We start from the raw sequence: 14,052 nt of genomic DNA on the forward strand, positions 1-14,052 counted from the left end.
ACTTGTTTCCCGCACGTTTTTACTGGATGAACCCGTGCTGATGGTGCGATGGTATTTCACATCTTGTCACAGCAACTGAGAGATAAATTAGTCGTTTAGATACTTGCAATCATTGTCCTAGATTTCGGTTAGGATCACGTGGTTATTTAGTTATAGACCTGATCAGCTGCGCTGGTCATGTGTCCGCCGTTCGCCTGCGAGTTGAGCTCAGCACTGATAATCTGACTACAGAGGCATTCCATTAATATCTCTGTTCGTGTGATGAATTCTGTGGGATTGCTTTGTTCTTCACAGGATGTACCTGCTGTCACTAGGATTGTGTGAAAGTTTCTTCCGCTCTGGTGGCTGAGAATGAGCAGAATGAACGCATGACTGGTTCTTTGTTTCAAAATGGCAATTTGTTTTGTGCATTAGAAATACCAGAACAATAAATTCTTGCTATTATGTGTGAACTGAGGTTCTACTTGATTAGTCTTCCACATTCGCTTATCTTCGTTTTCCTCCCCAAGACATCTTTTCCTTTCTACATAGTATTATGTTGTATGATGTAGTATTTGAAGTAATTTTTCTGAAAAAAATTATCAACGATCCCTGGTTGCTTTGACTGACGAAGTGAAAGGAAAAATGTGCCTGATATAAACTTTCCAGCTATTTCTCCTCTGTCATAGATGTTTTAATAACATTTATACCTCTTCTCTACAAGTCACATGTTAATATCTATGAGTATCCACTTAAATTACTACGCTTTCAGCCCATCAGTCACTTTCTTGGTACCCTGTGTTTACAGAGCTAACTGCTCCTCGATGTATCCAACCTTTGAGCGCCCCAGTTTCCGGTTTAGTTAAATTAAATTCCTCTGCTGCCAGGCGCTTCTCTGCCGATCATTGTCGAGTTCCGGGTTATCAAAGTCGGAAGCATTCTGGCTCTGGGTCGGGCAACTCATCGAGCAACATACTGGTTATCAGTAGCATGAAATTGGCAGCTTTCTAAAACTAAAACATCTTCCTAAAGTGTTATCTAATCAGAGGACTCTAGAACTTGGGGCAGTCTGACGCGATCTCTCTTGATGGGTTTAACATTGCTCGGCTTAAGGTCCCACAGGCGCCGTGACTTTCATCGAATACGGGAGTGTGTTCACTCAGCCTACTTACCCAAAGGGAGCTTTCCCTCATGTTAACCTACAAAACAGCGGAACAGTAGTTCACTCCTCAGCTGGGAAACATTTTCACGGAAAAGCATGGTAATAAAACCGGAAGGATTGGTAATTGATCAGGTGGCTGTTGATCTGTTCGCCGAGCTTGGCAATTGATTTGCAAACGTTTCGTCATCATTCGAGGAGACGTCTTCAGTGCGCTGTTGGTTGCTTCGTGCGTTGGTTGGTTGGTTCGACTGTTCTCGAACGAGAAACTCACTGCAGTTATCCGGATTTTCGAACAAAATTGTCCGAAGATGTTTCGGGTATACTGAGAAGCCGTAGACGGTCACCTACAGACACCGAGTACAATAATGTGGTTGTATGTACCGCAGTGAAAGCGGATGACTATGTGAAGTAACACTTCATATTCACCCGTAAGACGTTTAAAATCTCCTGCGTAGCGTTGAACCCAAGCTATTGCGTACTCAACCATTGACTCTCTGGGACTGCCTCCCTTTTAAGGAGCACGTATCTGACTGCACTTCCTCTACGAGAATGGTGATGATCAAGATTTCGATGAAACTGGCTTGCTCTAAACAGAAGACATACGTCTCAAAGTAATGAACGATATGGCACCCGTTTCCCTACTACTTTTCTTTCGGTTGTCTGCCTATTGTGGCTTCAGCTACTCCACTAGGTCACTTGGGAACATGTCAGGTAGTTCGGACTAATCAGAACATCCGCTTGGTGTCCAGCGTTAAGATGTTTCGGGCTATGTTTGGAATATGTAACACGGTTATTGTCTGGATGAAGATTCTTCACCCATTTCGCAATTATTGCCTAGTGTTTCCATCCCAGAACAGTGACAAGACGACTAGAATTCTTTGCCGAAACTTGTTTCTTTTGACAGGAGCGTCTAGTCTGTTATGTCGTCCTTCATGTAAGCAATTCCGGTGACTGAATGATTACGGTGACAAACTCAGGATGCAAATGGGTGAAGCATTCGGTGTATCATCAAGCGTATTCTTGTCACTTCGCTGAGTCATGGTCTGGAGAGTGGCCCGTTAGTGTGCTAGCTTTGCGTTCTTGTCCACTTCCAAGGTAGCCGCGTACACACACACACATGCACTCATCCTATCCGAATCACGTTCCGATAGGCTGTGGTACTTGTGTAAACTGTTGTTTGCGGACTCAGTTTCCCCCTCTCACCCCCGTCCCACAGAAAAAACAACACTGTACATGTGCGTCATGACTCTGACATACAATGCAAACTCTTGTTGTCACACCGCTTTGTTGACCAGTTGGTTTCTGGCTTGATTTGCACAGCCATAGGTGCATTGTGTTTGCGCGATGACTGTAGTCAGTCACGAATACAGCAACCGGACGAATGTTCGGTGTGCTCTGGTCGTATAAGAAGACTGATTACAATAGCATACATGATGTGCCCACAGAAACGCTAAAAAACACAGCTGTTTCTCCATTTCGAGCAATAAAGATAGAAGAGAAACAATAGTAATCTTTTCCGTTGTGTGATAGTGATTTGGGCTTCTGTAATCCGAAATCAACCCACACACTTTTTACTCCTTCTGTCACATGCAGTCAGTATGAGATACCAGATGTGCAGATTTAGCCTTGGGTCAGTGGGGCTTTGTGATGTGCTCCACTGACTTGGCCCTTAGCAAACTAGATGGATGGAACATATCGCAGATTCATGCATACATGGTGCGACTAATTTAGTAGTGGTGAGCAGCGGTATTCAGAAGCACATTATCGATTCGGATCCGTCTATGTAGCGGAGGCGCTCTGGCACATGCTCCAAAACGAAGCTTTTGAATTCGATTAGTTACCATATCTACCGAGTATGTTCAAAATGATCTTTACAGAGCCGCAACATATCAACATTTTGACATCTTATTGTACCTATTATTTAGTAAGTCACATTTTGTCCGACTGTGGTCGTTGCCCCATGAAGTTCTGACACGTTGACAGATGCCTTGGAAACAAGTTTTGGGTAGCGCCAAGTTTGTTCACAGGTCGATAGGTCATACTGTCGTTTTTGGGAGACAAACTGATCAAACTATTGTTTAAGGATCTCGTGTTTAAACTCGGTCGCACGATTAGAACAGCAGAGAAGCGGTATTGTGACACATTTGGTTATAATTCGTCCATAACAGTAGGTGGTGCATATGGATAACTAGGTGTTGTTTTGTAAGAATAACACGCTGGCAACCTTCTCTTATCCTTACTCAAACAGCCAATCACCCTCAACCTGGATAATGAAAACATAATATATGTTCCGGTACCTTCAAAACTCTAATCTGTTCACATTTTGATGTTTATACACAATTGTGTGGTCTAATAACCGTAGATTTGAACACTGATGCCGATGAAGTCAACTTTTACGTTGAATGCACTGTGCTTGTAGTGAGCATGATTCTGGCGATTAATGTTGTAGGCCAGTTTCAATAGGACGTGATTCCGATAATCACTTGGTGTCCAGTTGTTCAACCATTGATGATTTCTTATAGTGTGAAGATCTGCAAGCGAAAAACTTATTCACAATCATATTGCTTGATTTTTCACAGAAGGTTGAACCAATGCCCATCCTGCATCGGCCGGATCAACCGCCGCCTCGTATTCTGGAACTTTACATGGTGGTAGACGAGGCATTGGTAAGTGAATACCATCCGTAAATAACCTTATTCTGGAGTTATATATCCAGTTTCTGGATCTCATCCACAGTTTGGCATGCCAAAAGGTCGTTTGATTCATGCAGATTCGTTTTATGGATCTACTAATGTAAGGATGCGGAAATCTACTGTGTAACTAAGACATATCATGCGCTGCTACTCGCGCCTGGCAGCCATGGTATCCTATTAGTTAGTCTGGTTGTTAGGCTATTAACTTTCGGCCGGTCCATTGCTTCTACAACCACCCTCGACGTCTACTAAACGACTGGTATGTTATCATGAGCGATACTCCAAAGGGTTCGGAACTTTGTGACAGCTTTAAATTACCTCTGGCAACACGCCAGATTTACGTCAAAAACTGATGTAGAATGGATGTATGCGTATATCAACTTACAGGCATCTGACCGTCTTTGGACACCCGTTGACCGAGTTTGAGTTTTGCTGTATATTGCCTTTCACTGTCTTGAAGGGCTTTAGGAGAAAAATAATACATATCTCTCTGATGTGGAGCGTCGGTGCCCCCTAGTGATAAACAGGTGAGTACCTTTACTCTTGCACAATGCGCCCTGACTTCTGAATTCAACTGATACGCCACCAATAGCACCGGTCCAGGGGTGGACCTTATAAACAGTTTGGTGGTTCTAATACAAAATACCCATGATGACTACTATAGAAATGTCGTTTTTTAGACACGATGTCTGGAGTTTTTAGTCCTTCATGAAATATTGTTCGCCATGTACTATGAAACCAAAACTAATCCCTTATGCCTTGAGGACCGAAGGCAACTATCGGTTCCTCTATCCGAAGGATATAAAAAAGGCATATTGGTTGTCGTCACAGCCATGCATTTCACTAAACAACACTTTATGGTCATCAGAATACTACAATCGATGTGTCATTTTGCTGTGTCATGGATTCGGTGTGATGACTAGTATATAAAATATTCTGTCTGGATAAAAGTCATGTCCTGCTTTACAGAGCCGCGCGTTGCCATCTGATATGCTATTTCGATCGGAACTGTTCTGTACTGTGAGCTACGACAATCTGAGTTAACGTTCTTATCATTATTGAGGTTCGGTGATTAGATTCAACGCTTGTATGTAAGCTTCAAACCGCTTACGTTATCATAACGAACCAAAGTTGAGACGTGGTCAGGATCCAGCGAGTTGGATCCTTCGTGGGGACTCCCTACACGCAACACATTCCCCCCTCCCCAAAATATTCATCTTATCATTCGAAACCAACACAACTCTCTGTCGCACAAAATCTGAAGTGAAGAGTGATAATCTTGTGTTGGGGAATAAACCATGACCCATAGCTCTTCCCCTTCCCACTTTTGAGACGAGGAAACAGTTGACCCCCAGTCCACAATGATCGATGCGTTGTGAACAATGGTCTGCGGTCTGAATATCCCACTTAGTTGAACATGCGGGCTATAAATAGCTCCTCTCATCTTCACCATTCGCGTTATGACATCGTCCATGGAAACATGTTCTATTTCTAAACACATTTACAAGTCAGTTATACCTTGCAGTTTACCTACTGTTTTTTTCAGGGTGCTACTTACTGAAGCTTTGCGTGCGTATTATTCTCGCATTGAAGGCAGTAACTGGTTCACACAGTACACTCATACGGTCAAATCTACTATGTGTTTTGAGTCTTTTTTATGTTAAATTTCAAAGGGCTTAATCACACACGAAGATGATGTACTGATTCTTACGTAATCCAATGTGAAACGCACAGCCCTTGTATAAACAGCATGGGAATGAATTGCTTTTGACAGTCAATATTGAGTGGATGAGTTTTCACACGTTGTGAACTTTTAGTTGCATGAACGATGGACCGACAACTGAATCCAGGGAGTTGGTGTGACGAACAACGTAAAACCAGGTGATGCTATTTCGCCGGATGCAATCTTTGGATGCTGAAGCAATTTAAGCCATTTTCTCAATCTATCATCCACAAACAGCTTTTCACTACCGTTGGGTTTACTTGGCAGGGAGCTACCAATGATATGGGCCTGATTAATCAATTATGGGACTCGAACATACGATGCTAGGTGCGGTATTTGTAGTGTGAGCAGCCAGTCAGTAGCCGTACTTTATCACTTGCGCACTTGCGAGATCCGTCTCAAGCTTGGACGGATCTTTTCTAACCCTTTGCCCTTGCTTAGATGCGAGCAAAATATGACCCTATGATCTGCAAATCGGTGTTAAATAACTCGAAATCCTGTGCGATATCAACTTGAAGTTCCTAAATAGGAGCTTAAATTCTATCAATGAATGCATGGTTTGCTGAATTTAGTTCAGATAATCTTAAATCTATGTGTGAGAGTGACCAAAACTAGAGTTTCAAATACAGAATTTACGGAGATAGGATGCGACCTGGATGTTTCAGCAACAAGCCTGTTGTCAAGTGGTAATTTCAGAAGTCGTAAGATCTCGAGATATCTCAGTTTTTAAGACGCGAACTTACGATCGCAAGGTCCTTGGTTCGAACCCAACGTCAGAGTCTCGAATGCTCTTGTCTAGGCTTGGGCAACCTGACACCATCTCAGCCCTCTGTCTTCCTTCGAGTGGTGGCTTGACACGAAGAGAGTGTATAAACTTCATTCTGTTTCATATCTATCTGTACCCACTTGATTTCCAGAAATTTGCTAAGGAAGATGTTTTCTACCGTATTTGGTTCTGAAAACTTCGCACCTGATATTAATATTTCTATTGCAAGTGATGTGACTGTAGTAACGCGGAGCGATTTTGACGTGACTTTGCTGTTTAGTGGCCGAGCGTATTCGAAGTAGAATTCCTGAGGAACTCCACGTTTAAAAGTGTACGCTGTTGCCACTTCTTCTATTGGACAGTATGTTTAAGCGTGCTGGGTGGTACTTAGTGTGTACTGCAGACGGTTGTTATAAGGCTACTCAGATTTCGCCTTCCGTTGAACTACTGCCATTTTGAGTGAACCACATTGAAGACGATAGGCAGTGAATATTTCGTCCTGCGGATGAAGCCAACCCATGCTGGAAATCAGGGAAACACTGTGAGAGGCTGTTTTATCCTTATTGGAAATCATCAATAGCGTGCACCCCACGAAACTCCAATGAGTTTCGAACACGGGTACTGCTGGATAGAACAGCTGCACAGTTCTCGGCTTTTCAGCATAGATTATTTACTTTACTGGACGTAGCTATATTGAAAATCAACAAAGACGACAAACCGTCACCGTATATTCAGGTCATCTGCTTAAACATGTCACAAACTAAAATGTACATTTTTATCTTTATTTCTTAGGCAACAGATGAGGGCCGGCAGCCAATTCGGATGCGCCCATATGATGTTATTACTCGGGTGTCGAAATCACAGTCCATAGTCTCGGCTATTCGGCCACCTGGGATTAAAACTGTGACATCGCTATCAACTTTATGAAGGTCCAGTTTGGATAAATAGGGTAAAACAGATCTAGCATGACCAGTCGAAAAAAGGCGGTCCAGATAGTCGGTCGCTGTAAGATGGGTCTACTCGAAGGTGATTTTGAGGCTGATTTTTTGTCGGGAAATAGATGCGTTTACTACGGTATATGTTGGTGATCAATTTGTATGGTGGTTCGAGTTGTTTTTGCATTGTCACGCCTAAATCATCCAGGTGGCCATCAGTGTTTTATCATACATTCCACATGCACATTCGCTTGATGCACTGGATTCGTGAGTGTGTGTAAACAAACTAGGATAGTCTAGGTCCTTTGGTTGTCAACGCGTTTGTGCTGTTATCAAAATACACTCACTTGTGCGTGCGATCATGCCTCCTCGAGTCAGTTTTGCTTTACTGGACAGACTGGCTGGATGAGGCTGGTTTACTGGCAGTAGGTCTTGACGGGATCTCTATCATTGCAACCTGTACCGTTAAGACGAAGACTGGTCAACAACAGTGACCGAATTTCCGATGCAGTGACGTCATGCAATAATTAAAAACGACTTCTTAAGTCCAGAACCTCAAAGCCGTACTGAGGCTTGCACAGCTGAACACTAATCTGGATAGTGAAATTGGACAAGCTGTTCCTTTTCTTGGTTTCCAGAATCGTACTCATCGGCGAAGCGTTTCAGTGTGACCAGCTCCTTTCTGTACAACCGTAGGAGCGGGCTCGAGCGAATGACAGTCCATCTGACGTTTGTAAACTGCCATCTATTTACCTAACTCATCCATTATATTAGCCACTATTTTCATGTACAGTAATCCTCGAGACAGGTCACCGTAGGGCTGGGTGAGTTTAGGCCTGTGGATTGTAGTCTCCTTTCAGAGGAATTGTTCACTAAATCATAACTGACAAGCCCAGGGTGTCTTTGGAAGGTCTCTGTCTGTTAACCTAATGCATGTAACATAATGGGAGTGATGGCGTTAGACACGGTAAATTGGAGGATGATGAGCTGAGAACTTCGTAAATGGTGCCAGTGTTATCGGAGATCATGGTGTATAAATAGGCTTAAGTAACATAAGCAGGAATGTACTGTTTTCTGCCTGATTTAGACGACACAGACCCAGATGTATTGGTTGATCTCCTCGCCCTTTCGATGGCATGTTAGTACGTACGTCATCTTCCGCGTGCGCATAAACTTACACTCAACGACAGAAAAGGTTGGCCTAGATTTCAGAGACGCCACCCGAAGTAATGTTTTGAGGAAACTGCCCATTTGTTCGGGAAACACCAGAGGCTTGAATATGTCGCGCGGGAGCGCTTTACCTTTACACTTACTAAGCACAGGACGACTGATTTATCCGATAATAAACTGGACCGTTCTGAGCCATTCTTGGAAGGATTAATTGTGTTTACGTATCTGACACTGGGTGCTAATATGTGCCGTTTGAATAGAAGTCCGAGTTTCCAACGTTCACACAGTTGGCACAAAGTCGAGATCGCACTTTTCATTGAAGCCTTTTAACGATAAATTTACTTTCAACCCATACATACGCAAGGGATATCGCTGTGCGTTCGGACTTTGAACAGGCGATGACCAATTTCCATCTGATTTAGAGGCAAACTCTTCAGAGCATTCGCTTTTTACTACCTGTTTAGCGGATCTCTGGGTCTACCGTAATGTATCCGCGACCCCATATTCATCTCACACAGCGTAGTACTTTACTTCAAACGAGTGGATCGCTATACGTTACGATGAAGAAAACAGTCAGGTCGGATCCTTATTAGACTTTGGCCATTCCTCAAACGCTCTCTCTATTATATCCATGACAGCGTCATCCCACCTTCAATGTCTGTGATTCATGACCTAAATCCACGTGATTTGGACCGCGTTCTCGTGACAGTAGGTGCATCACTGTAGCAGCACTTGTTTTATGTTGAGTTTCTCCACCACTTCAACACCATTTCTGCTGTGACCTTGGTCAGTGACTGTTATTCAACGCGGATGAACTGGAAGTGTATGGAGTTTTTCGTTCTACGGATTAGTCAGTATCCATGTCTGCTTGGTTAACCGTACCTGTTTGCCTGAGTCTTGACCTCTTTCGACATACTGCTGTACACGAGTGACGTTGATTGGTGTTGTGACAATCCAGCCTAGTTGTCTGACGTCTTTAGACAAAACGACACGTAGGCACAGTATTGTAAATCAGACTGCTTCCGGCTTTGTAAACAACGAATAAAGTTTTCGTAAACCGTCTAGAATCGGGTGGTGTTGTCAGATTCGACGGTCAGCACAACCTATTCACAAAATTTAGATCCGTACAGCTCCGTGGCGAACGTCATTCGCCGCAACGTCACATGGATGAAGAGGTAGCAACAGGAATATATTCAGCGTCTGCGTAATTATAACCACAACTACATGTCACGCGGGTGGTACATTGTCATTGTCATGGTACATGTCATGGTGGTACACTCGTGCGGTGAACAGTTCTAATGATGCTCAGTCCGCGACGTCACACGCCCTTGTTTGTTGTTTCGCCGCGATGCCCCAGACCAGGACTCTAAGCTGGTGACGCAGAACCTTTTGTTAATGAACGGAAACTGGACGTTATGTTTCAGGTGAAGACGTTATAACCTCCGTGTGGGATGGTGGAAGTGACGAACATCCGCATTCATTATGAACTAGTCACACCTAGGGCAAGTGAAATGGTTGAAAAAATGACCCTAGCTCTATGTATGCTGTGATTCCGCGTCATGGGATGCAGTCTAGCCTCAATCTCATCGAAAATTAAGCTGCGCTATTCTCATAGCTACACAAATCCAGATGCTACAGACAAAAGTAATAAAATGTCGTACTTGGTTTAGTAATCATTTCCTGAGAATCTCTTACTTGAAAGACTCCCCTTGTTTACTGTTTTGATCAGTACGATACGAGTCTCTGACGAAGCTTAGCCTTATTATAACACTCCTCACTCAACATGATTTTCTTTAAAAAGAAACAGAAGGCGACCACAGCGAGGTTTGCGGTCGTCCTGTTCCCCATGGAGCAGTAGCTCATTGCTTAAACCTGGGATGTACTGTCTTTCCATCGTAGTTGAGAGGGGTCAATCACACAAGCAGTTGTTAGATAAGGAGGAGGCGTACCTTAGCAAATAATTCAAGTTCTCTCTAATCTGTGTTCCATCAATCTGGTTCCCTGGGGAGAAGATTTCTCCCGTAAATTCTGTAATCTGCAACATTCAGAAATCCAGTGCTTCTGCTATATGTTAGTCGATTCCTCTTGCTCTGAATCCGAATAAGAAATTTCGGATAGCTCATTGAAGTTGTTTTAGAGGACTCGTTTCACGTGCCTTCCTATTTTCGCATTCGCTAACCGTTGTCATTGCGAAACGTGAGCTTGCTGCGCGTAACATGAAGCTGTGTAATCCACGATCGATCGGACCACGAATGGTTTTACACGCTAGTGCCGCAGTTCTTGATAAAGGCATGTGATAACTTCATAGTTTTCAATTATTCTTTACTTAGTGGAAATTTCTTTCCTGAAAATGCTACCCTTTCCTAACGATTGCCTATCTTAGGCGCAAGACATGCTCAGTTATAGCCAAGAAAATTTAACATGTGAGCCCATTTCGAAACCTGCAATCACGGATGCTGCTACTCATCCATGTCAGCCAGTGGAGTGACAAGCGTTTTTTACGGTGTAGGATTCGGTACCGAATGTGAGCCAACTACCGACAAGTCAAGGTCAACGAATAGACAGTGAGATGTATTGGCGATTCCCTCTTACAGTATTTTGCTCGATTTGCTGGAAGTGCTTAAGAGCTCACTGGATCTCCCTGCTTATCATCTAAATATGGGGAAGAGTTCAGAAACTGCCCGATTCATCGAAACAGGTCGAATCAGATTACAACCCACTGCTTGTTTCGGGTGTTGTTGGTAACAAATTGTCTATACTCGTCGATAAAGTTGGAAACTTTGATTAGTTTTTCACAGCTCTAACACAGTTCTCGAAGTGGTTGTTTGTGGCAAACCATCGCTCATTCCTAGAAAACTTGTTCTCAAGTGACACTTGCGGCGTATGTGTTAAGTGGTGAGCAATATCTATGCGAAGTTCAACTTTGGTATTATCGTCAGCGCCCGCCAGACTGCTGCGCCGGATACGCATACGCTGACTCCGAATAACCTCTAGCGTTTCTTGTTCTAACCGTGCACATAATTGTGAATAGTTGCATCTTTCACGAGGCAGTCTTTCAACTTGCAATAACTAGATTTTTCTGACGTCACATGTGAAAGTCGTCATCATTTTCATTTCCAATTGTGGCCGTCTTAACGGAATTTTCCCAGCTTTTAGATTTGTTCGCTTGCCTGGGGTATCGAACCAAACTGAAGAATAACTGTTCGGCTGTCTATCGTTGCTGATGATAAACTTCCCGATAAATGAACTCGTTCATATGGTTTTCGGAATCCTGTAGCGGTTTTTACTCTGCAACTATCAAACTTCTGACTAGAATTCACTTCAAGGCTTCTTTTGTGGACTTGGGAACACGCCTTCATCACAACAGCTTCCTCTGAAACGAGCAACCGGATGGAGAAGCCATAATCAACCTCTTCTGGGAGTGGTTTCCTTATCAAAGCAGTTTTTAGTGAACCGATCAAAGTCGGCTATTATAAGTGCTGTTGCCCTCTGAGGGGGAACTTGTGCACGCCGTACTCTTTTCATATTTTTTGGGTTCCTGTTTATTTTTCTGAAGCTCACAATCTGCCGTGACACCTCTTTTCTACATGGGTTAAATTACTTCACTGTTTTTGGTGACAGAACGAACGATGAACCATACGGGACAGCAGAGGCGTGCATGATAGGGAAGAATAAGGTTACGAAGGTACAGCAGAAGGGGTCAAGGTCACGCACTCATAGCTGACTGGCTACTCCATACTTCTCCATATGTTAACGGAGAGAAGTCGTTAAAAACTACAAGACTGTAACAGACAAGACACGGGACAAGACAAAACAATTTCTCTTGTAAATTGCGCACATGTTTTGGGTGCCGTAGTTAGCATACGGTTTCTATTCATGGTAGCAGTACGGGCGGAAAAACAGTACTATTGGGGACTTTACGCCCACAGTGCGTTTATGTGGTCTGCATCAAAACACAGGGTTGACTTAGCTGCGTTTATGCTTCACTTTTGGATAGTACTTGGTCGCGCTTGCTCGTTGTGACTGCCGGGAACAACGGTTAGCTCCAAGGCGAGGAGGTTCGCTGACCTCAAACAATCAGACGTTGTTTTTGCTATTCAGTGTACTGTGATTTCTCTACGGTTTGTGTGTGTGTGTGTGTGTGTGTGTGTGTGAAAGCCCCGTATGATTTCGATGAACGGCAAATGGTGCTGCACTTCAGTCAGCGAGCGTTTTGGACCTGGAGTGAACTAAGACGAATAGTCGGATTTTCATTCTGTTGCTACACTTCCTTGGGCAATCACTGACTCACTTGCTTGCTGCTTATCACACTGTTGATTTGCATTCTGGTTCTGCGCACTTCAATACAGAAATGTGTGTGTGTGGTGTGTGTGTGGGCGTGTGTGAAAGCCCCGTATGATTTCGATGAACGGCAAATGGTGCTGCACTTCAGTCAGCGGGCTTTTTGGACCTGGAGTGAACTAAGACGAATAGTCGGATTTTCATTCTGTTGCTACACTTCCTTGGGCAATCACTGACTCACTTGCTTGCTGCTTATCACACTGTTGATTTGCATTCTGGTTCTGCGCACTTCAATACAGAAATGGGGAAATTAGCTGAGATGGGCTACAAACATGTTCAACGTGACAGAAAGGAGGGATTAAATCTACATACAACACACTGTTCACGACATCACTTATTCCTGGTCATCATCTTGGCTAGTTTCGTAGTCCCATTCTGGGGTTATCACTTTTCGGTTGCCTGCATATGTACCGAGTCCCAGAAAACAGGTAAGGAAATCATAGACAGTTCGATGAGAGAGTGGAAGCTGCTTTATGGAAGATAATTTGCTGCACAGCGGTCACAGCACTCGGTCAGTCCACTCTACCGTCATCGGATCCGACCTGTTTCGTACAGATTTATCACCACATGTCCTTCAGAGCGAACACAATACATGTATCCTCCAGCATTCACTACGGACTACATGTATGAGGTATGTAGATTCGTGTCGTTTTTTCCAGACTTGTCGGTTTAGAGAAAAATATCACTGGCGTGAAAGATTCTGCCCCCTAGGCATGCTTATTCTTCTTACACGCGAGATGTATATTTGAGCCGTAATTCAACTGTCAGATGGTCTTTACACTTTGCTCCACAGCATCACATGTGATTTGTTCAAAGGCATAAGATAATGACTTATGTTTACTAGTAATTCCTTCTGCACCTGGTTTTTTCAATAAATGCATGTAACCTCTGGTTGGAATCAGTGCTCACAACGCGTCAAAGGACAAGCTATCTTGTAAGATGATCTTTTCGTGCGTTGATTTATGCTTATTTAGAATTGCATTTAACAGTCCAAGAACGAGACAGTCATCCAAACGGATGTCTTGATACACTCTGGAGTAACGCTGCAGCGTTTTCAAAGCTGTTTATGAAGTTCTCTCAATATTGTTGTAAGTAACTAGACCAATGACTTCAACCACTGCTGAGACCATACGCCTTAACAGGCCTGATGTGTCTGTCCAGAAGCTTTTCGTACCGACACCGTGTCCCGGCCCCCATTGACTTTCAAACTCCCCGTCAGTTTTGACGAAAACTTTAAGCTGATGACGTTACTTTCTAGCTTGGTCTTTTCTGTTGGCTGAGTT

At 43.5% G+C, this 14,052-nt stretch overlaps 2 protein-coding genes across 2 annotated transcripts in view; one reads left to right on the forward strand and one right to left on the reverse strand.

Moving 5' to 3' along the window:
* T265_06992 (hypothetical protein) overlaps window positions 1-14,052 on the forward strand; it is a gene marked incomplete at both ends in the record, with an annotated part of 73,117 nt that overhangs the window by 25,815 nt on the left and 33,250 nt on the right. Inside the window, one exon of the mRNA XM_009172409.1 lies at window positions 3,664-3,807. Coding sequence (XP_009170673.1) covers window positions 3,664-3,807 — 144 coding nt within the window. The remainder of the gene's footprint in view (window positions 1-3,663; window positions 3,808-14,052) is intronic.
* T265_06993 (hypothetical protein) overlaps window positions 147-14,052 on the reverse strand; it is a gene marked incomplete at both ends in the record, with an annotated part of 16,560 nt that continues 2,654 nt past the window's right edge. Inside the window, one exon of the mRNA XM_009172410.1 lies at window positions 147-345. Coding sequence (XP_009170674.1) covers window positions 147-345 — 199 coding nt within the window. The remainder of the gene's footprint in view (window positions 346-14,052) is intronic.

The sequence above is a fragment of the Opisthorchis viverrini genome, assembly GCF_000715545.1.
Source record: "Opisthorchis viverrini unplaced genomic scaffold opera_v5_153, whole genome shotgun sequence".
NCBI classification, from domain to species: Eukaryota; Metazoa; Platyhelminthes; class Trematoda; order Opisthorchiida; family Opisthorchiidae; genus Opisthorchis; species Opisthorchis viverrini.